Source organism: Lagopus leucura, unplaced genomic scaffold (assembly GCF_019238085.1).
Source record: "Lagopus leucura isolate 7727_CA_CO unplaced genomic scaffold, USGS_WTPT01 Super-Scaffold_100017, whole genome shotgun sequence".
Lineage (NCBI taxonomy): Eukaryota > Metazoa > Chordata > Aves > Galliformes > Phasianidae > Lagopus > Lagopus leucura.
In genome coordinates, this window is record NW_024962271.1 from 10286234 (window position 1) to 10309963 (window position 23730).

Genomic DNA, 23730 nt, shown 5'->3' on the forward strand with positions numbered 1-23730 from the left:
AGTATTTAATCCATAACCACTAGAACTAAATAGCAGTTCTAATGATGAGAAGATATCACATATGATTTAGGAGGGGAAGAAATCAGTTTCAGTATCAGCCACTACAGCACCAAATAACCACTGGCAAGTCACTGCTTCTTCCCACCAGCAGCTTATGAACAGATGCACCCAATTGAAGGCTGACCCCTATTACATCCTTCTCACTTTGTATTACTGTTAGTGCACTATGATACAAACAAGAGGCAATCAAGGGCTCATCAGTGATAACAGAACTAAAGAACTATAATTTTTTTACAGGAACAACACAATCTCATTTAAGATGCTTTATTAATTGTATTTAATTAAATAATATATTAAAACAAATCTGAACCTCCTCTCTAAAACAGCTCCACAAGCAGCAGCTACTTTCACCTCTTACTAGAATAATGTCCATGAAAGGCCCTGAGACTAATTCCACCACATGGGTTTATATATGGAGCATTTTACTCCATCATAATTTTGAAGACTTAAAGTTGCTGCAATACTAGAAAGCTCGATTTGATTTCCATGTGTAAAGTCTAGCTGTAATGGATGTTATAAACCAAAGGATAGTCAGCTTCCTTCTGTATCTTCTCCACATCATAATTGACAGCAGAGAACTGACTTGTGACCTAAAGCAGTGAAAGGCAATACGCCAGCTGTGACGATGGAGGCACCAGCACACAGCACTCCTGCAGCAGCAAGGGTAGCTAAAGTGAATCTCCCCAAATTAACACCAGCAGCATTTTAAGCCACTCCAATATGTACCACTTATGAATTACAGCCTTAAGTGATTTTTTAGTCAATATTAATGTATTGAAAATTTTCAAACAAAATCATTTGTGTGCACACTGAATCAGTATAAATTCTGCAAGTTTATTGCATGTCCACACTAGTATTGTCTTAAACCATTTCATGTCCTTAATCGTGTACTCAAATGTCAGTTTCTGGCACAACTCCAGAAGGGAAAAAAGTTTAAACATTGTGAAATTGAGTGTTGAATTATGTGTTTCAAACTAAGTTACCAAGCTCTGGAAATTTCTGTAAGGTACTAACAGCTGCTAGACCTCCCTGCATCTGTGCCAAGGGAATTAAAATGTTGGCTAAAAAGGTAAAATACAGAAAATTATACATTTCTAATGTAAAGAATACTTGAGTAGCTTTATCTGAAACAGAAAACGTTAATTTCTTTCCAAGAATTGTCAAATATTACTGTTTTAAAGTCCCTACACTTCAGAATGTCAAGAATGTCATTATCCATATTCCTGGTGTTCTGCCAGTAGGAGATCTGGCAAAGGACTCTGATGTGCTCTTTTTAATTCAAGGCCCTCTGCTGCAAAGATCTCCCACAGAGAAGTATTTATAAACCATATCTCCTCCTCCTCCACAAAAATATTGCCAGAGCTTCATGCTCTTGCCTTACAAATATTCATTATTTTCTTCTGCCTTTGCAAGGCACACAACTGACTGAGGCTCGTTTGGACTCGAGGAGCAGTAGTGCTCCTCACGTGAAGATTCAAGAATGGTTTCAGTGTCATTTCATCCTGTGTCACTGTCCCAGCAGAAGGGTCAGCCCCTTTCTCGCTGCTTTTGGATTCTGCTTTGCTTCATACCTGGTTCTGGTATGAAGGCTCTGCTCCTCTCCTGTTACATCCCATGTCTCTGGGATATCATCTGATTTTTAACACAATCCCTCTCACTTTATTTTTTTTTTCTTCCTTATGCGCTGATACCTTAATTTTTGGATAGCAGAGTTTTCCAAACAGAAAATTTATCATTGCAAAATTGAATTAAGAGTCCTCATAAGAAAAGGCAAATATGTTACGACCAATTTCACCCTCATCTCAAAGCTGAATTGTTAGCAAATTTTAAAAAAAGTACCATCCCTGAGCCAGGAAGCAAAGGGGAAAGATAAAACATGACAGTGAGGATACCAGTAAAGGTGTAAAATGATGCAATGAGACAGACAGTGAACTTATGCACTAACAGCGAGTACCTGTGAAAATATTTGTTAAGTTTGTATGTAATTTATAACATTCTATCTTTTCTTTGGAGACCAAGAGTGCAATCTTTGAACTGAGGAATTAACAAGTGGCTCCCTCTACAGATATGAGAATGCTCTCAGTACTTGTATTTCCAGAAACTTTTAAATGGTTTCATCACCATCAGAGGCACAGTAAAATTAAAGAATCAAAACATGCAGAGTTTGAATTTATCTTCAAAATTTGTTTTAAAGAGTGGGGGGAGGGGTCTATGCCTAAAAGCTTTCCTCTTAAAGTTAATAAAGTGAAGACTAAATATTTCAAATAATGCTTGTTCATTCAGTAGCTAGGCAGCAAAACTAGCTTACTTTGGGCTTGAACCACAGTACAGATAAAAAATGAATTAGTCTATTCCAGCACAAATCTGGTATTATTGGAGAATAGTTTCTATTTTTTTATTAAAAACTTAACTTTTTTTTTTTTTTAGTGCATGGAAAAAAACATTCCTTAAACTACTAAAATTCAAATGAAGACTGAGAAAAGGGAAACAACGTATTCAAAAAACGTCTCATGTTCAAAACAAGTTACCTTTTAACTGCCATTAAAAATTATATAATGCAACCTTGCAGAATTTAGATATAAATGCAAACAGCAAAACTTGGCTTATTGCACACAGCTCTGAAACTTCAACAGTACAATGGAACACCATTCATAAACAAGTTCATACACAGAAAGATAAAAAATGCTCATGTCTAAAATCCATCTTTTTCTTTTTTAATTCATCATTATTATTTTTGCTTGAGCAATACAGTATTTTAGTGTGTCCGTAGAATTACTTCCCAATATAGATGCACAGAATTGAGCACAGTAAAAATACTTTGGATGTGGCTGCCAGGGCCTTGGGTTCATATTTTTTGATAAAAGGAAGAAATTGAACATTGAGAGATGCATCTGGTTTTGTAACCATACTCCTCCTGATAACAGAATCCGCTACCAAAGTCTCCACAGTTTCACACAGCACAGTAGGTAGTGTTTGAACTTGCAAGGTAATTATTATTTTAAATATCATTTATTAGAATAACAGGATATGTGCATGAATTGCAGTGGAGCTACAAGCATCCTAAAAATCAGAACCATTCAGAACGTAAATCAGACCCAGATCTAAAGATGGCATTGGATGCAGCTACAGAAATAATCCAGTGAGAAAGGCATTCGTAGCAAACGCAGTCCATGAGCTTGTGAAACAGAAGAAAACAGTCAGAATTAGAAAGACAATGCATGATTCACTGTTTCTCATGGAACTTTCTCAGGCACTTTCTCTGCTGTTGCAAAGGGCATCTCAGAAATGGTCTTCCAAAAACCTAACTGCCCTAATATGGCACTGATAGAAAAATGAAAAGCAGCACCACCAGCACTGAATACTAGGACTTATTTGTGGCTTTTCTTACAATGTGAATAAGACCACCTATATTACATAAAGTCAATCTTAAAATGTAGAGAACAAACTTCTTTTGACAGTAAACTCTTGAATTTACCACAAATCTCATACCCATAACCAGAAGACAGAGTCTGAAGAGTTTATCCTGAAGATGATTCTATAAAATATTAAGGGATGGAAGAGGACAACTTTGCACCGCTCATTCATAGGAAATAGTTCCTGTTATTTGCCATTCAAAACAATGCTTCTAATTAAAATATTTTTTTTAAAATTAGCACAGAAAGGGAGAAAAATGTGATCATTATCAAAACATTTCCATTTTGGTTCTGTCCTGGGGGAGTGCTGGGAAGTCATGTGTGTCTCTATGGACTGTAAACCAGGAACAGCCAGTGGAGCTAGAGTGACACTGAAATGTAGAACTTATATGTAATTTGATTAAGTGCAGCTGTGTGGTTATGTTTCCTTCAGCAAAGGTTGAATAGCACAATGTGTGCTTTAAGAACAGAATTTAGAGAAAGAGATGAAGATTGCAATATACACATATTCTCACATTGGCACCTAAAAATAAAAATGTATGAGGCCAGGATACATGAGTGAAAAAACTGTGCTCAGACATGAACACAGCTCTAGATGATTTAGGGGGCCTATAGTTAACACCAGTCCAAACATAACAACTAGAGAAGCCATTTCCCTTTAAAACCAAGCACAAACAAAGTCCCCAGACCACATTGGGGTTCTGTCTACACTTGAATAAGTAACTGTGACTTTGAAGTAATTCATCTATTCTTGATTAAATCCAAACATGAATATTTATTTTGGAATAAGAACATAATACTTAACATTTTTCAGGCGTAGCTCAATCACTCAGGACAAGAAAAACAAACCCCCAGATCTCAGCTTTCAGTTGTGGCAAAGCAATTTATACCAATAGAGGTCTTCCCGCATGGGGATGTAAAAATATTGAATCCCATCTCCTTCAACAGATTTCTACAGTGTTTACACAGTATTAAATCATAGACATAACAGGAAACGCATTCTGTAAAAACAGAAGAGTTCTGACACCCCTTGCTTTGTGTGTAGGCTGCTCAGCATAGCGGCGTACCTGCAGCTTACCACCTCAGTTTAGCACTGACATGATGACACCCTGTTGGGGCCATCAGTGCAGACAGAATGGTGGATGTAAGCTCACTTAAAACACATCTATTGCAGTGCTGCCCTGCGCATGGCTGAGGGGGGGGGGGGGGGGCCTTGTGCTCCGCCATCCCCTGCCAGTTTCCTACCAACCTCGCATCTGTGTCTGCAGCCCAGACTGCCACACACGCTTGCAAAGCCTTCTGCTAAGCAGAATATCAGCCTTTCTTTCTGCTTCCTCACCTCCTTTTTCCCATCCTCCTCACGACAGCTCACCTAAAGTGAAACAAGATGGACACCCTTTGAGGCTGCACAGCAACAGGGCTACCTTGGAGCTAGCAGCAGTGATAGCAGCTGAGGAAAAGCCCTCTTATCAGCACTGCACATTGCCTCCACAACAGATACCGTGGTGGGATAAGGAGGATGGATAGAGCAAGCTGCTACCGTGGTAAGGCCCTCAGGAGTATGGCATTCGGTGTGAGGTATGTCAGGTGTTCCTTGTGCCACAGCATCTCTCTTTGACAAGTGAGAATGATTAAACTGAACATCCATATGAAAATTTTTAGTTGATGAGAAAAAAAAAAAAATCAAATATTCTGTCAACTCTGTTATGTCTCAGGAATTAACTTTCTTGTTTTCCTTCTTTTCCACTCATTAAAATCTGAGATTTCTCTCAGATATGAGAGAAAAAAAAAAAAGGGAATTACTTCATATATGCTCTCCAAAATGACCTTCAGTGTGCTCATTCTCTGTGTTAGACAAAGATCATCTACAATTATTTTTGCTTACCATCAATCAACTTTTTTCTTTCACAGGAAAAATAATATATGGTCCTCTACCCTACACTCAGTGAGTTACCTGCTGCCACAACAAACTGGTCAGTGGACATACATAATGCCTCAGTGTTAATGTCTGAAGGAAAACTTGGTTTTGCTCTGTTCCTTTCTATAAGACTCTTCGCAATGATTTTACCTACTCAATAGTAAGGTTTTCATCATAGGTTTTTAAAATGTTTTTTCATCGAAGAACAGCTTTCCCACCTATCACATTTTTTTTTAAATTCAGATTTTTCTGTCATCATACAATTCAGCATTAGGAGATATGCTAGAATTTAGCAATGAATACCATAATCTAGTTCACATTTTCAAACTCGTAGGATTTTTCTTCTAGGTACAGTCAACTCTTTTCCAAGATGATGGGAGAGGCTCTTGGAACACAAAAGGAATCTGGGCCAGTAGGAAGAAAAAAAAAAAAATACTGTCTTTGGTACAATGTTTTCTGGTATCCCCTATTTAGCATTTGGGATACCAGAAAACACTGTACCAAAGACAGTTAATATTAGCTAAGGTCAGCAGGAATGACAAATTCAGATTCACTACTGGTGCAAGACTTGCTTGCAAAACTACATCACAGACAAGCTTTCATGCATAGAAAAGCAGATTTTTTTTTTTCCATTAAAAAAATCCTAAAAAAAAATAAATTGTTTTGATGAGCTTTTAATGATGGTGGTTCCAACAAGGCTTTCTCAGCTCTTCTTCATGCAGTCCAGTTCTGTTGCGCACTGAGAGAGGATTTTGTGGCTGTTCATAGAGCAAGCAAGCTTGTAGGGAATCAGGAACAAGTGAAAACAAAACAGAAAAACAGTGATGATTTTGTTCAAAGCATAGATGAGATGCAATCATGTGTTCATAATATTGCAAAAGCTCCATCCACTTTCTTCAAGGAAAATTGAGACCATAGTGACAATGGTTGGAGCTGGTGCCTAAAACTCAAACCTGGAGGCAGGTTTACTACAGGCAACTACCACACAGGTTAAACCACAACACTTCTGGAAGAGCTGCTTAGAAGCTGATCAAAAGTTTTTCCATCTCACTCTGATGCAATACTAAGCAGAATTACCAAATTCAGCATCATTTTCCTCCTCAGGATTCTACCCCTCTTACGTGGAAATCCTTAACTGATTGCAACTTACTCCCCTACAGCTCATTAAAACACCCTCTCAGATCAGCAATGACTGGCTTCAGAGACCTAAGATTTCGTGAGGACAGACCTTGCTAATCACACAGGATTTATTAGTTGAGCATTACTTTTTTTATTATTTTTTGTAAATAACTTTACTCACCTGACCAGACCTATGAATTGTCCACTCAGGTGCAAAGGGGAAAAAAAAAAAACCAGTCTATTTGGATGCAGAACCACATTCAAGCAATTTCTTCCTTCTCACTGTTTCTTTTTTGAGTATGTCAATAACTGCTCCTAATATATTTTAGTTTTGCTCTTGCTGCAGTTCCTACTGAGAGAGCAGCAGGACTCTGCCTTCTATTTCTGACCTCACAATGCATATGAAGAGGCTATCTGAGACAACTGTGAGAAACTTTCAACACTTATTTCCTTAGTTCATCCAGTACATCTGGCTTCTAAAGCAGCGATTTCAAAATCCAGGGAAATCCTACTGGAGAGAAAACCAATGTTCTTACTTTTCAAGGTAAGGCTCAGCATGCCAGAAGTTCAGCATGGGCTCCGTACCTCATGCTTTCAGTCACAAAAAAAAGCACAAAAGAAAAACCATTTAAAGGAAAGCACAAAGACTTAAGCGTGTACACAGACACACTGTAATCTTCACTTTGCTCCTGCTCAAGCGTGGTCCTACATGCCAGTTTCTGGAAACTACATTCAATTTTCCTGCTACCGTACTTTTGGGCCAGAACCCAGAACAGATTTCAAGTAGTAGAGCAGCCTTAAATGCAGTGTACTAGCTTTGCACAAGACACAGCATGTAATTCCTATATAAACAGCATCGTGTTTTGTTAATAGCCTTTTGCAGGATTCTTGGTTAAAACAAGCAGGGCAAAGACAAACAAAACAGCACAGGTACTTAAATTACTCCAAAGGCATACTGATGGTCAATATAATTAGTATTTTAAAAGCAACACAGACATCACAGAACTTTTAAAGCACTAAAAGCATCTTCTGTTGATGGGAGTTGTGATTTTATGCGTTCTTGCTGGAATCTTACTTTTAACTGCTCTTACAATATATCCTGCAGTCTGGATGAAAAAGCAAAAGGCTTTTTTTGTTGGTGCGCTCTGTGCCCTCCATCTTGGCCATGTACACAGAACTTACTAGTCACCTGTAATATCACCTGCAAGTCTGTTTAGTATCCAGAAGTTACTCACACAATATTCAGTATTATCCATAACAACACTTACTGTTGTCTGTTCTGCATTTACTGTTTATATAGGAACTAGCACATCTGAATACAGGTCAGAAATCTTGCCTCTTGATCACTAGAAACCAACAGATGCATAATGCCATCTTGTGATAGTATTGCAATAGTACACCAGACTCCAACACAGCTTCCACACAGTGGTCATCAGTTGTTCACAGGCCCTTAGGAGTATACAATTACTTCCAAAATATATGATGAAGACCTAAGGAAAGCACGTAAACATTATACAGCAGTCACTGTATCTGAAAATAGTGAAATGCCTGTTTGTATTTTCACCAATACCTGGTTTTCAGTGAAGAAGGTACGAGAAGCACTAAGTGCTTTTGTTTTCTAGAACGTGCTAACATGTTATTTAAAGTGACATCAGTTCTTCAGAACCATTACTGCTTTAATAAGCAATTAAAATGAAGTGGAAGATTTTTCATAGAAAATATTAACACAGATCTGTAGTAGCAGCAGTTTTTAATTTACCAAAAACTGGCATCTATTAGCAATAGGACATACATAAAAATGTTTGTTTATACAAATAAAATTAGGTTCTGAATATTCACAAAGTAACATGACAGAGCAGCGTTCTTACTCATACTGACATTTAGTCTGATCAGTTGTGATAGAAAAACCCTGTGTAATCTTCAGTCAAGCACCATGGCAGATAGTGCATTAAGATCTCTCATGAATGGATGATCAGCTAATATTTTATCAATCTTCTGTCTTTGCTCATAATCAGGAAATATTTTTATCAAGGCTTCTCTTAATCGTACTGTTTCTGAGGCAGATCTTTGTGGTGGAATTGACAGACAAGCCTTCATATTTGTATCCAATGGAAGCCATGCTGCTGAACGATCACCTTGTGCTCGATTTTTAGGCTGTTGACTGCTGCTGGTTGGATTGGGAACGTGCACAAACAAAGGTGTCTCAGAAGAATATTGCTCTCTGCTCTGTAAAGCTTTTTGTGCTGACAGAAAAGTTCTATGGAATAAAATGAAAACGGATTAAAGTGAGATAGAGCGAACACTGCCTCTGTACAGTCACAGACAAGAAAAAAGCCTGAAACTCCTGTACTTCACTGATTGCTCAGTTACCGACTGAAAAAATATGAATCACCTGATGCCAAACTGAAACAAAACTGCTGGTATAACATTTTTCAGCTTGAATCTGGCATGACTAACAGTATTAAACAACATTACCTAGGACTTGTTCCAATACACCGTGAGCACTATGACACCTACCTGGCAGGGTATAGCAACAGTCAAAGCTCATTTACTGACACACAAATGTCACTGATCTAAGTGGATTAAAAAGATGTGTTGAACACATACATACTGATTCAAAATGAAAAAAATTGTAAAATGAAAAAACCATCGCCTTCTATCTTTAATAGGGCAATTAAGTTTTTCAGCAATTTTAGGATCTGAGTATTCTATCTTAATTATTGATATTTCATTTCAGACTATTTAAGAAGTCGATGCTACTCAAAATTGCTATCAATTCAGAGCCAATTTCACTTCACATGACAGCACATAACACAAATATGAACTAGAACTCACATTACAGTTTGTTCTCCTGCTACCAAGGGAAACTGTATTAAAATTACAGAGCTCTATTTTAAGTTACACATTAATCCATTTATAATTGTTAGGCTGGTGAGAAAAGGGAAAAGGAAGCCTAATTCTTGTTTAAAAGAACAAATCCATTTTCAAATATTGGCACATAATGCAGAGCAAATTCATCCTTCTGAAATACACACGCATTTAAAGAGTACAATCATAACAACATAAGCTTATTAATATTTAACATTGTAAGTCAAGTACAAATGCCTTTAAATAGCAACACCCCTCCAAAATGGTTTTATTAACAGTACCATAACCACGTGTGAAATGAAATGCCTCTCCCATGACAAAAGATACAAATTCAGTATTTCTTTTGTGGTAACTATTGCTCAAGTGTGTTAATGAGCAAGTGTATTTTAGATACCACCACTGTAATTGGAAGGACACCAGACTACCATATATCTCAACTACCAGTAGGTTTGTGCAATAATGACATACAGTTTGCACCACCTTTGTACGAAAACCACCACAGTGAAACCCCAGAGGAAGTTACTTGAAGCATTTATCTTATTTCAGTTGTGAGAGATGTTGATGCAAATGTCACCAGCACTTTCTGAACAGTCTGCAGTAAGAGGAAAAAAATACCCATGTTTTTAAGCTACTACGTGCTAGCATTCTTGTCTGATTTTACTGTACCCTTACTATATTGCTCTACAGAAGTGTTCAAGTGAGCCACAAACAGTTCATTTCCCATCTGAAATCATAACTGTCTCAAACAGAAGCAAAAACAGAAATTATACCTAGAACAGCTTTCACTTTGAAGAAAGTCATCTAATCTAGGTCCATTTCTTCCCAAGGGATCATCGGGAACCATAAAAATGTCCCCAGCAAAAGTGTACTGGAGCAACCTGCAAGAGAGTTCTTCCATTATTCTTTACTAGCAATGTATTCTCCCCTTCCCACCCTTTATCTCCATATAAAAAAAAAAAAAAAAAAAAAAAAAAGAGGAGTATAAGCCTGGAACAAACACTCCATACAACATCAGGAGTTACTAGAGCTCAGCTAGTGAATACCCATTTTAATTGCAGCCAGCAATCACTGTCAAAGTAACTTTAAGGGAGCATATGTACATTGTTCTTATTTACACTGCAAACCACTGAGGTGGTTGATTTTTTTCTTTCCTTTTACAAACAGCATGTCAGGTGACTGCATTTTTTTTTTTTTTTTTTTTAAAAAACAGAGACCAGTGTGGAATTTTCCAGATGATTACAGAAGATTTTCTGGTTGTTCAAACTCCCCTACTTTGTAAGGATCTTGAAACAAAAAGGGATTAGTGCTTATGTTATCAGAAAGCCACACAATTAGCAAATATTTTTAGATGCTTATGGTTGAAACACAAACGCTTTTATTTTTCTGGAATTATTTTGGGCTGGTGGAAAATCTGCATTCAAGGAAACTCAATCAACGAAAATTTGTCTGTGAAGAGATTTGGTATAGTGGAATTTCCCCAGAAGTAAAACTAACAGCAGATGTTAACACATGATCTTAAAAGAAAAAACAAAAGACTAAGACTGACGTTAATTATTCTTACTGAAGTACTGTATGAGAACAGAACCTGATTTTCGTAACTCACTTAAAGAGTGAAAATACCCATGTGACTAGACAAGGACCCAAGTCAGTTTTCAGTTATTTCAGTGTATGTATACAGAACCCAATCACTGCAGCAAGCGTTTACTCAGAGGATGTCGCAAAGACTGAGGGATTAATAGGAACTTCAGTCAAAACTGAACAATGTACTTTCCTATTAAGATGACCTGATTTAACCGGAAGGAAAAAAAAAAATAAATGAGAGGGGGTCAGAAAAAGAAACTGATGGCTCAAGAGAAACTATGACCCATAGAGAATCCACAAATTGAAACAGGGATACTTGACAGCTAAGTGAACTCATCTAACTCCACAGGATGCTCAACAGCTGTAGGGAAACGGCTGCAGGGATAACATTCATTATTTTGCTTAGCTATGTCTATTTGTTGTACTGCAGTGCAGAGTGAGTGATTCTGAAACATTAACAGTGACGCTGTGTCTGCATTAGCCACTGTATTTCCTTCAAGAAATGAACTGACAAAAAAGACTGTGAGAACAGCTTGCTAAGTGTGTACTCTTAACAGAACGTAACACTGAAACTTCAGAAGCACGCAGCTTGGCTGCCATAGAGGGCTTCTACTTAGAGCAATTAACAGACAGCATTAGAAGATCCGTGAATAACAGGGATATCAGGGTACTCAACACACAATTAGAAGGTCACAAATCAAAGGGGTGGAACTAATAGTAACTTGTGCTCCAAGAGAATTGCATCATAAGTTACCTTCACATGGAATTATAATTTAAAACTTTTTTAATCAGAGTGCCTGCAACTTTAAGGATAGACATCCTACACAGTTTTACAGAAATCTAAGTAATTACCTTTTCTGAATAATTTCTCTCCAGGCAAATGATTCTGTCACAAATTCTCTGAAGTTATCGTTAGTCACAATAACACCTCCAGTTTTATCAGCAAGATGTAATAAAAATCTGTAACATTCATTTCAAAGACAGTTATAGTAGTCTTCTTTGCTGAAAATTGTTCAAAGACCTAGAAAACTAAATATTCTTACCATCAAAAAATAATTTACTTACAGGAAGAAATTTAAACACTGGAAAATTCCTTGATTTTTGACCCATTATTAACTTTAAAAAATATAGTTTCAGGCAGCATTCATTTATTTACTGCACATAATTTTTATGGGACTTTTTTTCCCCACTGGAAGACAAAAATACCAACATGAAAGCGTAAAAACCTCCAAACACAGAATTAATAGATTCCAAAATATTTGTAGAGGTAAGTGGCTTGTTTTTTAAAAAGTACAGTATTTATTATGGATTCAAACCCAACTTATTCAGATATACCTTTCTGCTTAATATTAATGTTTGTGTTCAGTACAGTATTATGCACATCACCTAGTTGTTTGCTTTCTCAATACCTGCTAACAAAAACTGTGGCTACCATTTCAGTGTTAAATAAGTTATGACACTAATTTAGAAAATTCCATGATATTTACCTATTTGAAAATAAGCTTTTTGCTAGCTGAAATACTGCACAGATATGACTTCAGCAAAGACACAATGGTTGGTACTTTTTTTTTTTAAAGATAGAAAATGTCACATTTCAAATGAAGTGCAAATATGTTAATGCAACACTTCCACAGTAATCTAAAAATTACTGCACCTACATAACTGCCTGTATGTAAAATATTTGTGTGTAAACTACTCCAACTTGACTTCTCCTACATAATATAAAGTGATATTACACATTTTTTCTACATTATTACTAAAGAGACTGGAGTTGTGACATTTTAACAAGGACATGAAACTACAGAGCACTTCATTTTTATTCTGCATATCAAATTTTGCAGCCAGGTACACGACTGTACGATGCAACAAAACAGACATGCCCATGATGCAAAGAACTTAACAATTCCACAGTCAGAAAAAGTAGAAATTATTATTAGAACTAAACTGCACTAGCTGACAGCTAGAAATGGCTCATCCAAGCATAATTCAGTAAGCAGGATATAAAAAAAACCTTTACTACCATGTTCTTCTGACTGTGTATCAAGACTAGGAAGATTTGGTAAAACCAACAAAAGCACTAGCACACTCCACTCCACCCACCAAAAGCTTAGTACTGTGTTGTCCACTGCAAAGTGATCCCCCCCATTCTGAAGCATAATTTTGGTTCTCAAATTAACTTATAAACTTAGCAGCCCAAGCAGTGTTACAAATATATCAGCACAAGTACACAACTGTGTCTATATACCACAATGACATTAAGAGGAAAAAAATAAAAGGAACAAAATGGATAAGTAGCTAGTTCATGCTAGTGCTCCTCAGACTTACAAGATCATTTAGGGATAAATTAACAATCAGTAAAGCATAAAAAAACCTTAGTAAAACATTGAGGGTTTTCCCACTCAACGCAAGTAATGATATTTGAAACAGATTCACTTCTTAAATTTTGGTTAAAGTTGCCATGAAAATTATCCAAAATTAATTCAACACAGCAAGCAGTATGTACAAGAACAGAGAATTCACGTTACTGTTACAATATAATATGTGAAAGTCAGTCTAAAGCTGAACACATCGCACCCTGTCAAGACACACTGAACAACTAGATAATAGTACTGATAGTGAAGGACTAAGGACAACCAGGTGTAAAATGTTTTTAATAACTATGCATATTCCATACCTGTCATCATGAGAAGCAATCCTTGCTCCCAATACCATCCTTGAAGGGGTTAAAGACAATATTCCAACATCTTCCAGCTGTGTTAAAAAATCCTGCTCTGTTAAAAGATGAAACATCAGTTCAGTAAAAACAAAAGCTTTCCTCCAAGCTACGTATGGACTTTACAATTAATATATATATATACACACACACACACAAAGAGAGAGATATATAAATAGCAGAGAAGATTTGTACCTATTAATTTACAGAAGTAGCATACTGATAGCTGAAGAGTTATTAACGTATAAGCAGAGGGGGAAAAGGCTGAAACCAGAAACTAAAGAGCGAAGAAACAAAAATGCAAAGAAAAAAAAAGGTCTCCATCTACAGCTTATCAGCAAGTCTATACAGAATATAGGAGTATCTCACAATGTATGCTGAAAACAAATTATCTGTGCTTAGCACAAGTGTTCCTTCCTTTGTGTTATGAAATATTTGTTCTCTATTTTCATAGGAGTACCCAAATAATTATTTACAATTTAAATTAAGAAAACATTAGGAAACTATTTGCCACACCTGTAATGGAAGGATCACGTCTTGTTCTCCACTGTGGAACAAACACAGTAATATTTCTGTGGCCACGTTTCCAAAAGTAGTCAACAGCTATTGCAATTCCTCGACAGGAGAAGAACTTCCTTAAACCATGACTTGGGGGGAGGAGGAATGGGAAGAAAAAGATAAGATTAAATTCAATAGAGCTTTACTACTATTAATGCAAACAAAACAGAAGTAGGAAAATATACCTGCAGCCTCAGCAAAATAAAAGCTAGATGGATATCACAGATGAAAAATATTATGAATGAAAAAAAAATGTCTTCAGCACAGGAAAAGAACAGAATTATCACCTGCAATTTAATGTAGCTCAGTCTTCTTTAGCTTTCATTAGTACAACACCTGGGTAATTAGAAGTACATTTACCTTTAAAAGGAGGCTAACAAAAATTGTTTCAGAAAACTATTGATCATACATAAAACAATCAGCATGCTATGTATCCAAATACAATCCCAGTATAAAACAGTTTCACTTGTTGCCCAAGATTAACTGATAAATACAATGATAACACGAGATGTTAGGGCCTCCTTTTCCTTTTCAACAACCTGAGTTACATATTCAAACAAAATAATGAAATGTCTTCAAAAACATGCCTTCAAAACACTGCAGTCTAGTGGCAATCCTTTAGAAATTAAGATGCTCATTACTTGTTTTTTTACAGCTCAGGTAAGTGACTCTCCTTAAAATCAACAATTGCCTACTATGAACGATACAGAGTTTGACCACCAGAAGTTCTCCTGGATGAGCTATGTACCTAGAGACTTTTCTCTTAGTTGCCTGCAAAAGCAAGTCAACTTCTGTTAACTTAGCAACAGAGCTCTCACTGAAATTACCTCTGACTGTGAGGCTTTAAATATGGAGATGGAACAACGATAATTCCCTGCTTTAAAATGGCACACATCAGTCATCAAAGCTTGACAGCTGCCGAGTAAGAAATACTGCAGAATTAACTCAATTTTCATTCTGTAAAGTCTTGTTATCAAGAAGGATCTCATCTACCAACTAAGGTATACTTGGTTTTAGATTCCATCAACTATCCTGTTAATTTTTTTTTCCTGATATTAATATTTGGACTTCATAAATCTGAGCTGTTTTAAAAATTACTGAAAGTTCTACCAAAGCAAGAAAGTTTAATCTTAAAGGCTTTAGAGCAAATATTTCCAAGAATAACACAATCACCTAGCAATTAAAATCAAAGCCAAAGACCTTCCTTATTCTACACATAGTCAACTTTAAACCATTTACTCATTTTTTTCTTTAAAAATAAATTCTACATTAATTGTTTTTATGATACAGTAAGTCTTAACTGCATTATTATAGTTAGAGTTGTAAACTGGTATAAACGTCATACATAGAATCAGCTACAATCTTGTGAATAGTAACTTAAGGCTGTCATAAATATGAATGCTGTTATGAAATTGAGAATGAAAACTATCAAAACTGCTATGTATTTGAAATTGAACTGGCTGTCAATTGCACATAATCTTTCATTATTAAACCTTACCCTATCTTATCAGTGTAGCCACTATTAGCATCTGAAAAGCACAGCTGAATACATACTGATCACCAGAAAGCTAGCTACCAAAAATTTTGTACATACTGCAGCAACCTTATCGTCCCAACTTCACTTGGAAGTTTATTGAAGGTTTAACAAGGAGATACTTAGTAAGAACAATACTTACGAAATTGCAACGTTGCTTCCATCAATAATGATATGTTTTAAATATGGTTTCCCAGGTTCATTTTTCAACTCCAGTCTGTATGGCTTTTTGAGAGATTCCAGAAATCTTTGGACACCAGTAATTGAAGGATCAATATGACGCCTGTATGCTCTGTCCGTCTCTCTGTCAGGATTTGTAGAATTTATCTCTGAAGACAATATATGGGCTTGGGTAGGATTTTCAAAATTTGACATTTGAGAAGTGTGTTGGTTGGGAGATCTCACTTGATAAGAGCTGCAGTGTCCTAACTGGTCCTCTACAACAGGATGACTATTCTGCACAGGTGAGGACCCTGCAGATTTTTGCTGAACTGCATTTTTACTCTTAGCTGAGGTACGCCACACATCTGAGCTCCCTCTGGCTACAAAATCAACACCTTTGGGAGCTCCAGCCTGCGTAGGACTGAGAGGTACAGAACCATCAGTTTCTGTATCACTTGATGTTGAGTTATGATTCTTAGCAGGACAATAGTTATCTCTTTGTTTATAGCATATAGCTGAACTTTTACCAGGAGAGACAGGTTTGCATACAGATACATGCATTTTATCTTCCGCATCAATTTGAGTACTTGAGATCTCTCTGATTTTGTGACGTTCTGTTCTCATCTCATTTGAAGTATGACTGGTTTTAAGTGGATTTTTCTTGCAAGAAATGTCCTCATCTTCTAGGATATGTGGACTATTTGCATTACTTCCTGAACAAAGATTTGTAGTTCTAGGCGTTTTAGATGACCATTCTTTTTCTTTTTGAAGTTTCAAGTTTTCTTTTTCAATTTCTTCTAGCAATGTTAAGGGTTCCACAGACTGTCCTAGAACACCAATAACTTTTTCCACAATACTTTGTGAATATCCCATTGTTCTAAAAAAGTTTACAAGAATCTTATATTCTATTTCCTCACTGATATCATCACCTTCTTTTATACAGTAACTGGGATCATCTAATTCACCACAGCTACCTGAAATCAGATCGATAACATCATCCCTCTTGGAAGGATCACTGTGTAAGACAGAATTCACTTCCTGGTCATTTTCCAAAGAGAACTGCTTTTTAGGGAGACTTTCCTCAGCATCAGAAAATCTTCTTTTACAAGATTGCCTTTCTTTAGATGCCATTGCCTCTAATGGAGGCACAACATTTATGGGAACAAAACTTGTTTCGGGAGCATCAGAAAACACATTGTCCATTTGCTTTGTAAGCTCAGTTACAGGAGTCCCAGCATTGTTTCTCTCTTCCTCATCTCCTGTTTTTCCATCTCTGCTTGTAACAATTACTTCAGAGGTTTTGTCCTGTAAGAGCTCTGCTGGGCTTCCAGACCGCGTAAGATCTATAATACCACCCCCTGACTCACAACATTCAGTTTGCGTAAGAGTTAGGAGTTCTCTTTTTAGCGAGCTAGGCAAAATCAGTAAATCCATTGTATATTTATCTGCATGTGCCTCCACAAATTGCCTAAATTGCTTTTTAATATCTGATTCATATTCGCTTGACAAGCTTTCATTATTCTCAAAAAGCTTCACAAACTGCTGAACTTGACTTTGAGCCATAACAACTGCTTCTGCACCCCCTTTAATACTAAGCAATCCTATTTCCAGCACTGTTATGTCAGCACAGGTATCCTGAATAAGACTGTTGAGAAACATGTTCTGTGCACCAACAAAAATACAGTGCATGTCCTTTGGGTAGTATTCTTTTTCTTCTAGTTCAGGTTCACAGAGACCCTTAATATACTCCTAGAAGGAGAAAAAGACAGAGGAGTGAATCTTGTGAAAAGCTGACATTTAAAATTAGTCAGTAATGGACCAATACATTAGAGTTACAGAACTGCAGGGGCTGGAAGGTACCTCTAGAGATCATCTAGTCCAAACCCCTGCCAAAGCAGGCTCCCTACAGCAGGTTGTGGACATCTCATGTGTAGACTCCACAAGCTCTCTGTGCAGCCTATTCCAGTGCTCCATTACCCTTACCATGAAGTTCTTACACACATTTGTATGGAACTTCCTATGCTTCAGTTTGTGTCCATTTCCCTTTGTCTTACTGTCACACACTGCTGAAAATGGTCTGGCCTCAGCCCTTTGCCTCCCACACCTTGATATTTAGACACTGACCTCAGTCTTCTTTTCTCAAGGCTGAACAGACCCAAGTTGCTCACCCTTGCCTCATGAGAGGTGGTCCAGGCCCTTTATCATCTCTGTTGTCCTCTGCTGGGCTCCTTCCAGGAGACCCATCTTTTTTGTACCTGGCAGCCCAGAACTGGAGGACACAGTACTCCAGGTGAGGCCTCACCAAGGCAGAACAAAGGGGGGATGATCACCTCCCTTTTAATGCTCCCCAAAACACCATTGGCCTTCTTGGCCACTAGGGCACACTGCTGGCTCATGGCCAATCTGTTGTCCATCAGGACCCCCACATCCTTCACTGCAGAGCTCCTCTCCAGTGGGTCATCCCCCAATCTGTACTGGTGGTTAACAGGTGGCTATTCTCCCCTAGGCGCAAGTTTCTACACTTGCTCTTCTTAAACCTCGCCTGGTTCCCTTTCTGCCCAACTCTCCAGCCTGTCCAAGCAAAATAAAAATAAAGCCAGGTTTGCACAATAAGTTTGAGAAAGTAAACTATGTAACAAATACAAAACACATATCTGAAGTGATTTTTAAATAGATTTCATAGAAAGCTAACCTTTTAATGATATCGTATTCTTTATAACTAAATTCACTTGAAACTGATAGTAACTGAGTATTTGGAACCACAGTTTAAATACATCATATATTTACTTTATCACAGAAAAAAAAAATTAACGTTCTTGATTCTCAGAACTCTTAATATCTGGAAGCACTCAGCCTCAAACAAGTAAAGGCATTGCCATTATTATCTTTAATTTAAGAAAGGCTGAGTAGTTAAAACTATGATATTTGGACCAAACTCAACCTTTACTTTCAGTATTTACAGAGTAACTCATTCCTTTGGGTATCAGAATGGTATCTAGCTACTCAATTAAAAATACTGCTAAAATTAAAAGAGTTTGCAATTATTGCTTCTTTATTTTACCAGGCTAAATCATTTAAAATAAATCTTGATCTTCTCCACACAGTCTTTAGTTTTAGCATTCACTTTTAACAAGACAAGACAAAGATTTATCTTGTTACACCCATTCTTTGGTCAGAGAACACACACTTCATCAGAAGCACCTTGCACTAGAGTAAATTCATAACAGAGGACTTGCAAAGACCATTTCTGAAGAACTCCCAAAGAGTAACAGCAGAAGTGTTTATACTTGTATCTATTGTATGTTCTTTGTCCTATATTTATTACTGAGGCATAACTCAGTAACATATTACTGAGGCAACATAACTAGTAGCATCCATTAATAGCTAACCTAAGAAAAATTAGGAAAAAACAAGACAAAAGCAAAAACAATGCCTGGACTGCAACAGATTTCATTAATCTAAAACAACATTCACATTTTTCAGCTAGAAGTGAAAGAATCCATCTACTACCAAAAAGAAAAATCACATCCAAATTCTTAACAGCAAGGCAGCTTTTGACGACGGTTCGATATTTTGATGAGGGCTCATTACAAGGCTTTCTGAAAAAGTAGATAATATTGACAAAATACTGAGAAAATTCCCCAAATTTCCAGTTCTGTGTTAAACATGGACAGAATTGCTAGAAATTCAGGATTTTTTTTTTTTAATAGATTAAAAAAGGACTGTGATTTTCACCATCCAGAAGTTATGTAAATAAATTCTCTGTAATACTGTGTTCTAAACATGCCAGAGTTCAGAAGCTGCCAAAGCACGACCTGTTTTTCTGTCAGTCAGCATTATTTTTCTTAAGTCTACTGTACTTCAAACTCTACAATGTAGCAAAACCACTTTCTAAGCTGCAGTCATGATACTTCCAGATTCTGGAGTACATCAAATTTTAATGTCTTCCCTTAGTCTTAGAAATTGAAATTCTCTTTTAAATGAAACTGAAAGCCATTACAATGCAATGAAGAATGCAAGGACACTTTTTATCATCTCTGAGTCATACTGGTGTAAGCATCAAGGCAGGGCGCTTCAAGAGCTTCCAGTACAAATTGCTTCTGCAGCAAAGTCAACAGAAAAATGTTTGTGCTTTAGTCATCACATGACTGCTGTTGCTAAAAACAATAGGGTTAAAAAACTTACATCAAGATCTGAGAATGAAACAGCACTGAAGAATGAATATTGCAAACACTGATGAATTAAAACACAAATTGCTGTAACAGAATATTTTAAAAGAATAGAAAGGTGTGTGATAATGAATACTTTCTAGTCAACAAGCCATCCAGATAAGGTCTAAAGAAGGCTTTAAACGTAAAGGAAGAATCTCCTACACCCTTTCAAGTATGTGGAGTAAGAAGCAATTTGCATGCTGTAAGGAAAAAAGCAATCACAAAATTGAAAATTGTTTTCCAGCCTTTTTTCTGGAAGAAAAAAACAAAAAGGAAGTCGTACTGCAGCTGCCCAGAGAGGAGAAATATCCTTTATGTCACCTGTAACAGCTTCTAGAATCTCTGAGCCCAACAGTAGAATCAAACTGATTGAGATCCAGAGTCAATTCAGCAACCTTAACTTTCACAATGTTTTCCCTAGAACTAATGCACAACACAGGGAAAGGAATCAAGATCTTCAAAGCAGAATGTTTAGATGCTGAATTAAGTCATAAAATCCACTGTGCACGTGTGTGTTAAAGACACAAAAAGCCCAGATATCAGAACTTCGGGCTTTAGAGCTTCCTGCAGCCTACTGGCGCTCACACTGCTGCACTCAGCACACAAAATGAGCACCAGCAGCACATAGCTCCTGCTGACACCCCGTGTGCCAGATGAACAAGGGTTGTAACCGATTCTACACCAGCACCTCACAGCAGCCAGCGCCATCACCAATGGCACAAGCAGCACCGAGAGCTTTCTTCCTGTTGAAAGAAAAAAAGAAAGCTCCAGCAAACCAACAGGTGAAGAAGCTCGGAGCTGCCAACTTTCTTCCTGCAGGAAGTGAAGAGCTCGGCCGAGCCGTCACTCAGAGCCCTGCCAACAAGCCACGGAATCAGCGAAGTGCGTAAACCAACCGCAAAACCTGGCAACACCCAACCGAGCCCTGCGGCTTCTGGAACCGGAGAAGAAAAAGAAATTAGAGAGAGCCGCGTTCTAATCGCTCCGCGCACCGTCAGGTGCCGGAGGTCGCACTCGAGGACTTTGCGCCGCGTCGCCGGCAGCGCTGCCCTTCGCTCTCGCAGCCCAGTCGCTTCCGACACGGATGCTGGGAGGTCCCGGCACGTTCTCACCCCCACCCGCAGCTCCCTGAGTCACCCCCGCCCGGCCGGGCGGAGGGGCTTCAGTCGCGCTCCCCTCCCCCCGCCCCATACCTTGGCGCTCCGCACGGCCTTCCCGCCGCCCGCCAGCTGCACCCAGATCCTAGCGGCGGGTGGCGGCTGCCCCGGCGGCGGGAGGGCGGGCCGCCAGTCCCCCTGCGCCTCCAGGACGGCCAGCCGCACCTCGAACAGGCCCTGGATGCGGCCCCGGCTGCCCTCCAGGAAGCGGCGTTTCTCGGCCGGGACGGTAAATTCGTCCAGGCCCGGCCCGGAGCCGCGGGCCGCCCAGGGAGCTGCCATCAGCGCCAGCCGCGCCGGGCCGCGCTCCGGCCTCCCATCCCGCCGGGCCGCAGGACAACAACACGGGGAATCCCCGGTCTCCCTTCGCTCCCTACGTGCGTCATCAGCCCGCGACGGCGGCGCCACCGCCTCTCCAGGAAGTGGGCGACACCCCCTGCACGCCCGGGCGCCATCTTTACTAAAGGCAGCGGCGGCGGCTCTTCTCGTTTTATCAGGCATCGCCCCGCCTTTACCACGTGGTGGGCGGTTTGTTGCAGAACTCGGAGCCCAGCCGGGGTATAGCAAGGCAGTTTTTTTTTTTTTTTTTTTTTTTTTTTAAATACACCGTTCAGCTCTCGCTATGGACGAGATGGTGCTGCCGTGTGCTGCAAGGAGGCTCCTTAGTGCCGCGCGCCGCCACCACAGAGCCGGCAGCATGGAGCGGGCGGCGTCCGCCACGGGCGGCCCCGAGGGAGGGCGCGGGAGGGGCTCCCTGAAGCGAGGGAATTTCGTTCCTCTGTGCGCTTCTGCAGCCTGGAAGCTTTGCGTGAGCCCTCCTTAGTGGTTTCAGCAGTGTTCCGGTGTCACGTGGTGGATTTCGTTCAGAAAAAAAAAAACAACCGAAAAACAAAAAACCAACCATTAAAAACAGAAGTAAGTTTTATCCCTTGCGGTCATAAAGGGAGAAATGTCTCACCAGTTAGAGTAGCTCTGAGGCTCTACCAGGTTCTTGAATAGCTGCAATTGTCAATACGAAGCAACTGCTGTATAGAAGAGTAAATATTTTGAGTCTTTCTCATTTCGTAACCTGAACACAACTGACATCCTCCAAGTTCTCACTACTTGATCCCCCCTGGATTACATCCATCTCTCTGGTGTTGCTGTGGTGTTGGTTTTTCAAAGCTGTTCATTAAATGCATCCTCCAGAGGGAGGATGGATATCTTCTGCATCTAAATGTTCCTATTTTGTGCCGTTAATAGACAACGTTACAGCGGGAGAGTGTAAATACAGGGTATCATTTTGATAAAGAAGCTTGTTTATCTATTTAGAAACTTCTTAACTATATGACAGACTGCAATCAGCTGCATCTGAAGGTCACACCAAATACGCACAGCTGTAAACTTTTTGTTCTCTGAGTTTACAGCGTTATATCTTTGAGTGCAATGTAATTGTTGCTGTGGTTAAACGGGGTGACTTACACCTGTGAACACAGCATTTACACGCACACCTGTGCTCTGAACAGGATATGGTTCTAATGTTCGATGTTGTATTTAAGAAAAGTGATCGATTTTCCCAAAGATATTCTTTATTTTTCTAAAAATAATCCCCTTATTTGTATTTTAAACTTATTTGCTTTCCCATGAGTTATATTATGCTCTAACAGGCACACCGGGTTGCTGGACAATTTCTGGAGGTGGTTGGTGCCATCGGCTGTTATAAAGTGGTCACTGCAGTCATTGCTGCATTATAGTCTGTGTTAGCTATAAATGCAATTGTAAACAAGAAAATTTACAATTTATAAACAAGAAAAAGCGTGAAAATGAAATGATAAGCAACTTTAAGGTACAAAATATAATTAAAAAGCTGAGATAAGATGCTTTTGTTTCTTTCACACGTGTCAAAACTACTTTTTTGAAATGCCCCAGGATAGCTGAAAATGTACCGGTTTCTAAATAAAGTGGATAATGCTTGGTGCTCTTTATATAGATGGCGTATTTTGCTACATATATGTTGTAAAATTTGCTCTTACTGCAGAATTTATTGTAATCTGTATAATTCTCTATAATCTGTATTCAGTGGTAATTTTTAGCATTACAGTGGTATGAAAGGTCTCTCAGGTCATTGCAAGTGAGTAAGTAAGGTTCCTTAAGACTGTGCTCCAACGTGCTAAGTTTATGCAGAATGTGATATTTTAACATTCACGATAAACTAGAACCATTTGTAAGAGGAAAAGATCAGTGCTGTAGAAAAGGTTTACTTATGTTTACAAGCATGATTCAGTTGTTAAAACTGGTTGGAACTGCCTCCATGCTTTGTTGTGAATGAGGACTAGAAAAATATTTAGATTATTTGTTTCCAATTTGAAACTGCAGACCTACCGTAATGCTCCCCATTCTTTGGAAAAGTTGCAAGCCTCTTGTTCCAGGTGTATATTCAGGTGTGTTAAAACCAGA

At 38.5% G+C, this 23730-nt stretch overlaps 1 protein-coding gene and 1 long non-coding RNA gene across 5 annotated transcripts in view; one reads left to right on the forward strand and one right to left on the reverse strand.

Moving 5' to 3' along the window:
• The window catches only part of LOC122183133, a 51270-nt gene extending 42471 nt beyond the window's left edge, over positions 1–8799 (forward strand). For 3 of the 4 annotated variants that reach the window (XR_006180110.1, XR_006180109.1, XR_006180108.1), the window contains 3 exons: positions 4841–5017; positions 5385–7054; positions 8664–8799. This is a non-coding gene — a long non-coding RNA (uncharacterized LOC122183133). The remainder of the gene's footprint in view (positions 1–4840; positions 5018–5384; positions 7055–8663) is intronic. The other variant, XR_006180111.1, reaches the window with a different exon arrangement.
• N4BP1 (NEDD4 binding protein 1) lies at positions 5553–21581 on the reverse strand. Its single transcript, XM_042876908.1, has 7 exons — positions 21331–21581; positions 15907–17675; positions 14189–14319; positions 13634–13730; positions 11812–11919; positions 10149–10256; positions 5553–8767 (listed from the first exon to the last, which is right to left on the reverse strand). Exons 1-7 carry the CDS (start codon positions 21574–21576, stop codon positions 8431–8433), a joined length of 2796 nt encoding a protein of 931 aa, XP_042732842.1. The 5' UTR covers positions 21577–21581; the 3' UTR covers positions 5553–8430.
• Positions 21582–23730: the final 2149 nt, after the last annotated feature.

Coding starts and splice junctions, on each gene's coding strand:
- N4BP1 (XM_042876908.1), bottom strand. CDS start 21,576: ATGGCAGCTCCCTGGGCGGCCCGCGGCTCCGGGCCGGGCCTGGACGAA. Junction 14,320..15,906: donor GGAAGCAACGTTGCAATTTC/GTAAGTATTGTT, acceptor CCTCCCCCCAAG/TCATGGTTTAAGGAAGTTCT. Junction 10,257..11,811: donor AGAGAAATTATTCAGAAAAG/GTAATTACTTAG, acceptor ACTCTCTTGCAG/GTTGCTCCAGTACACTTTTG.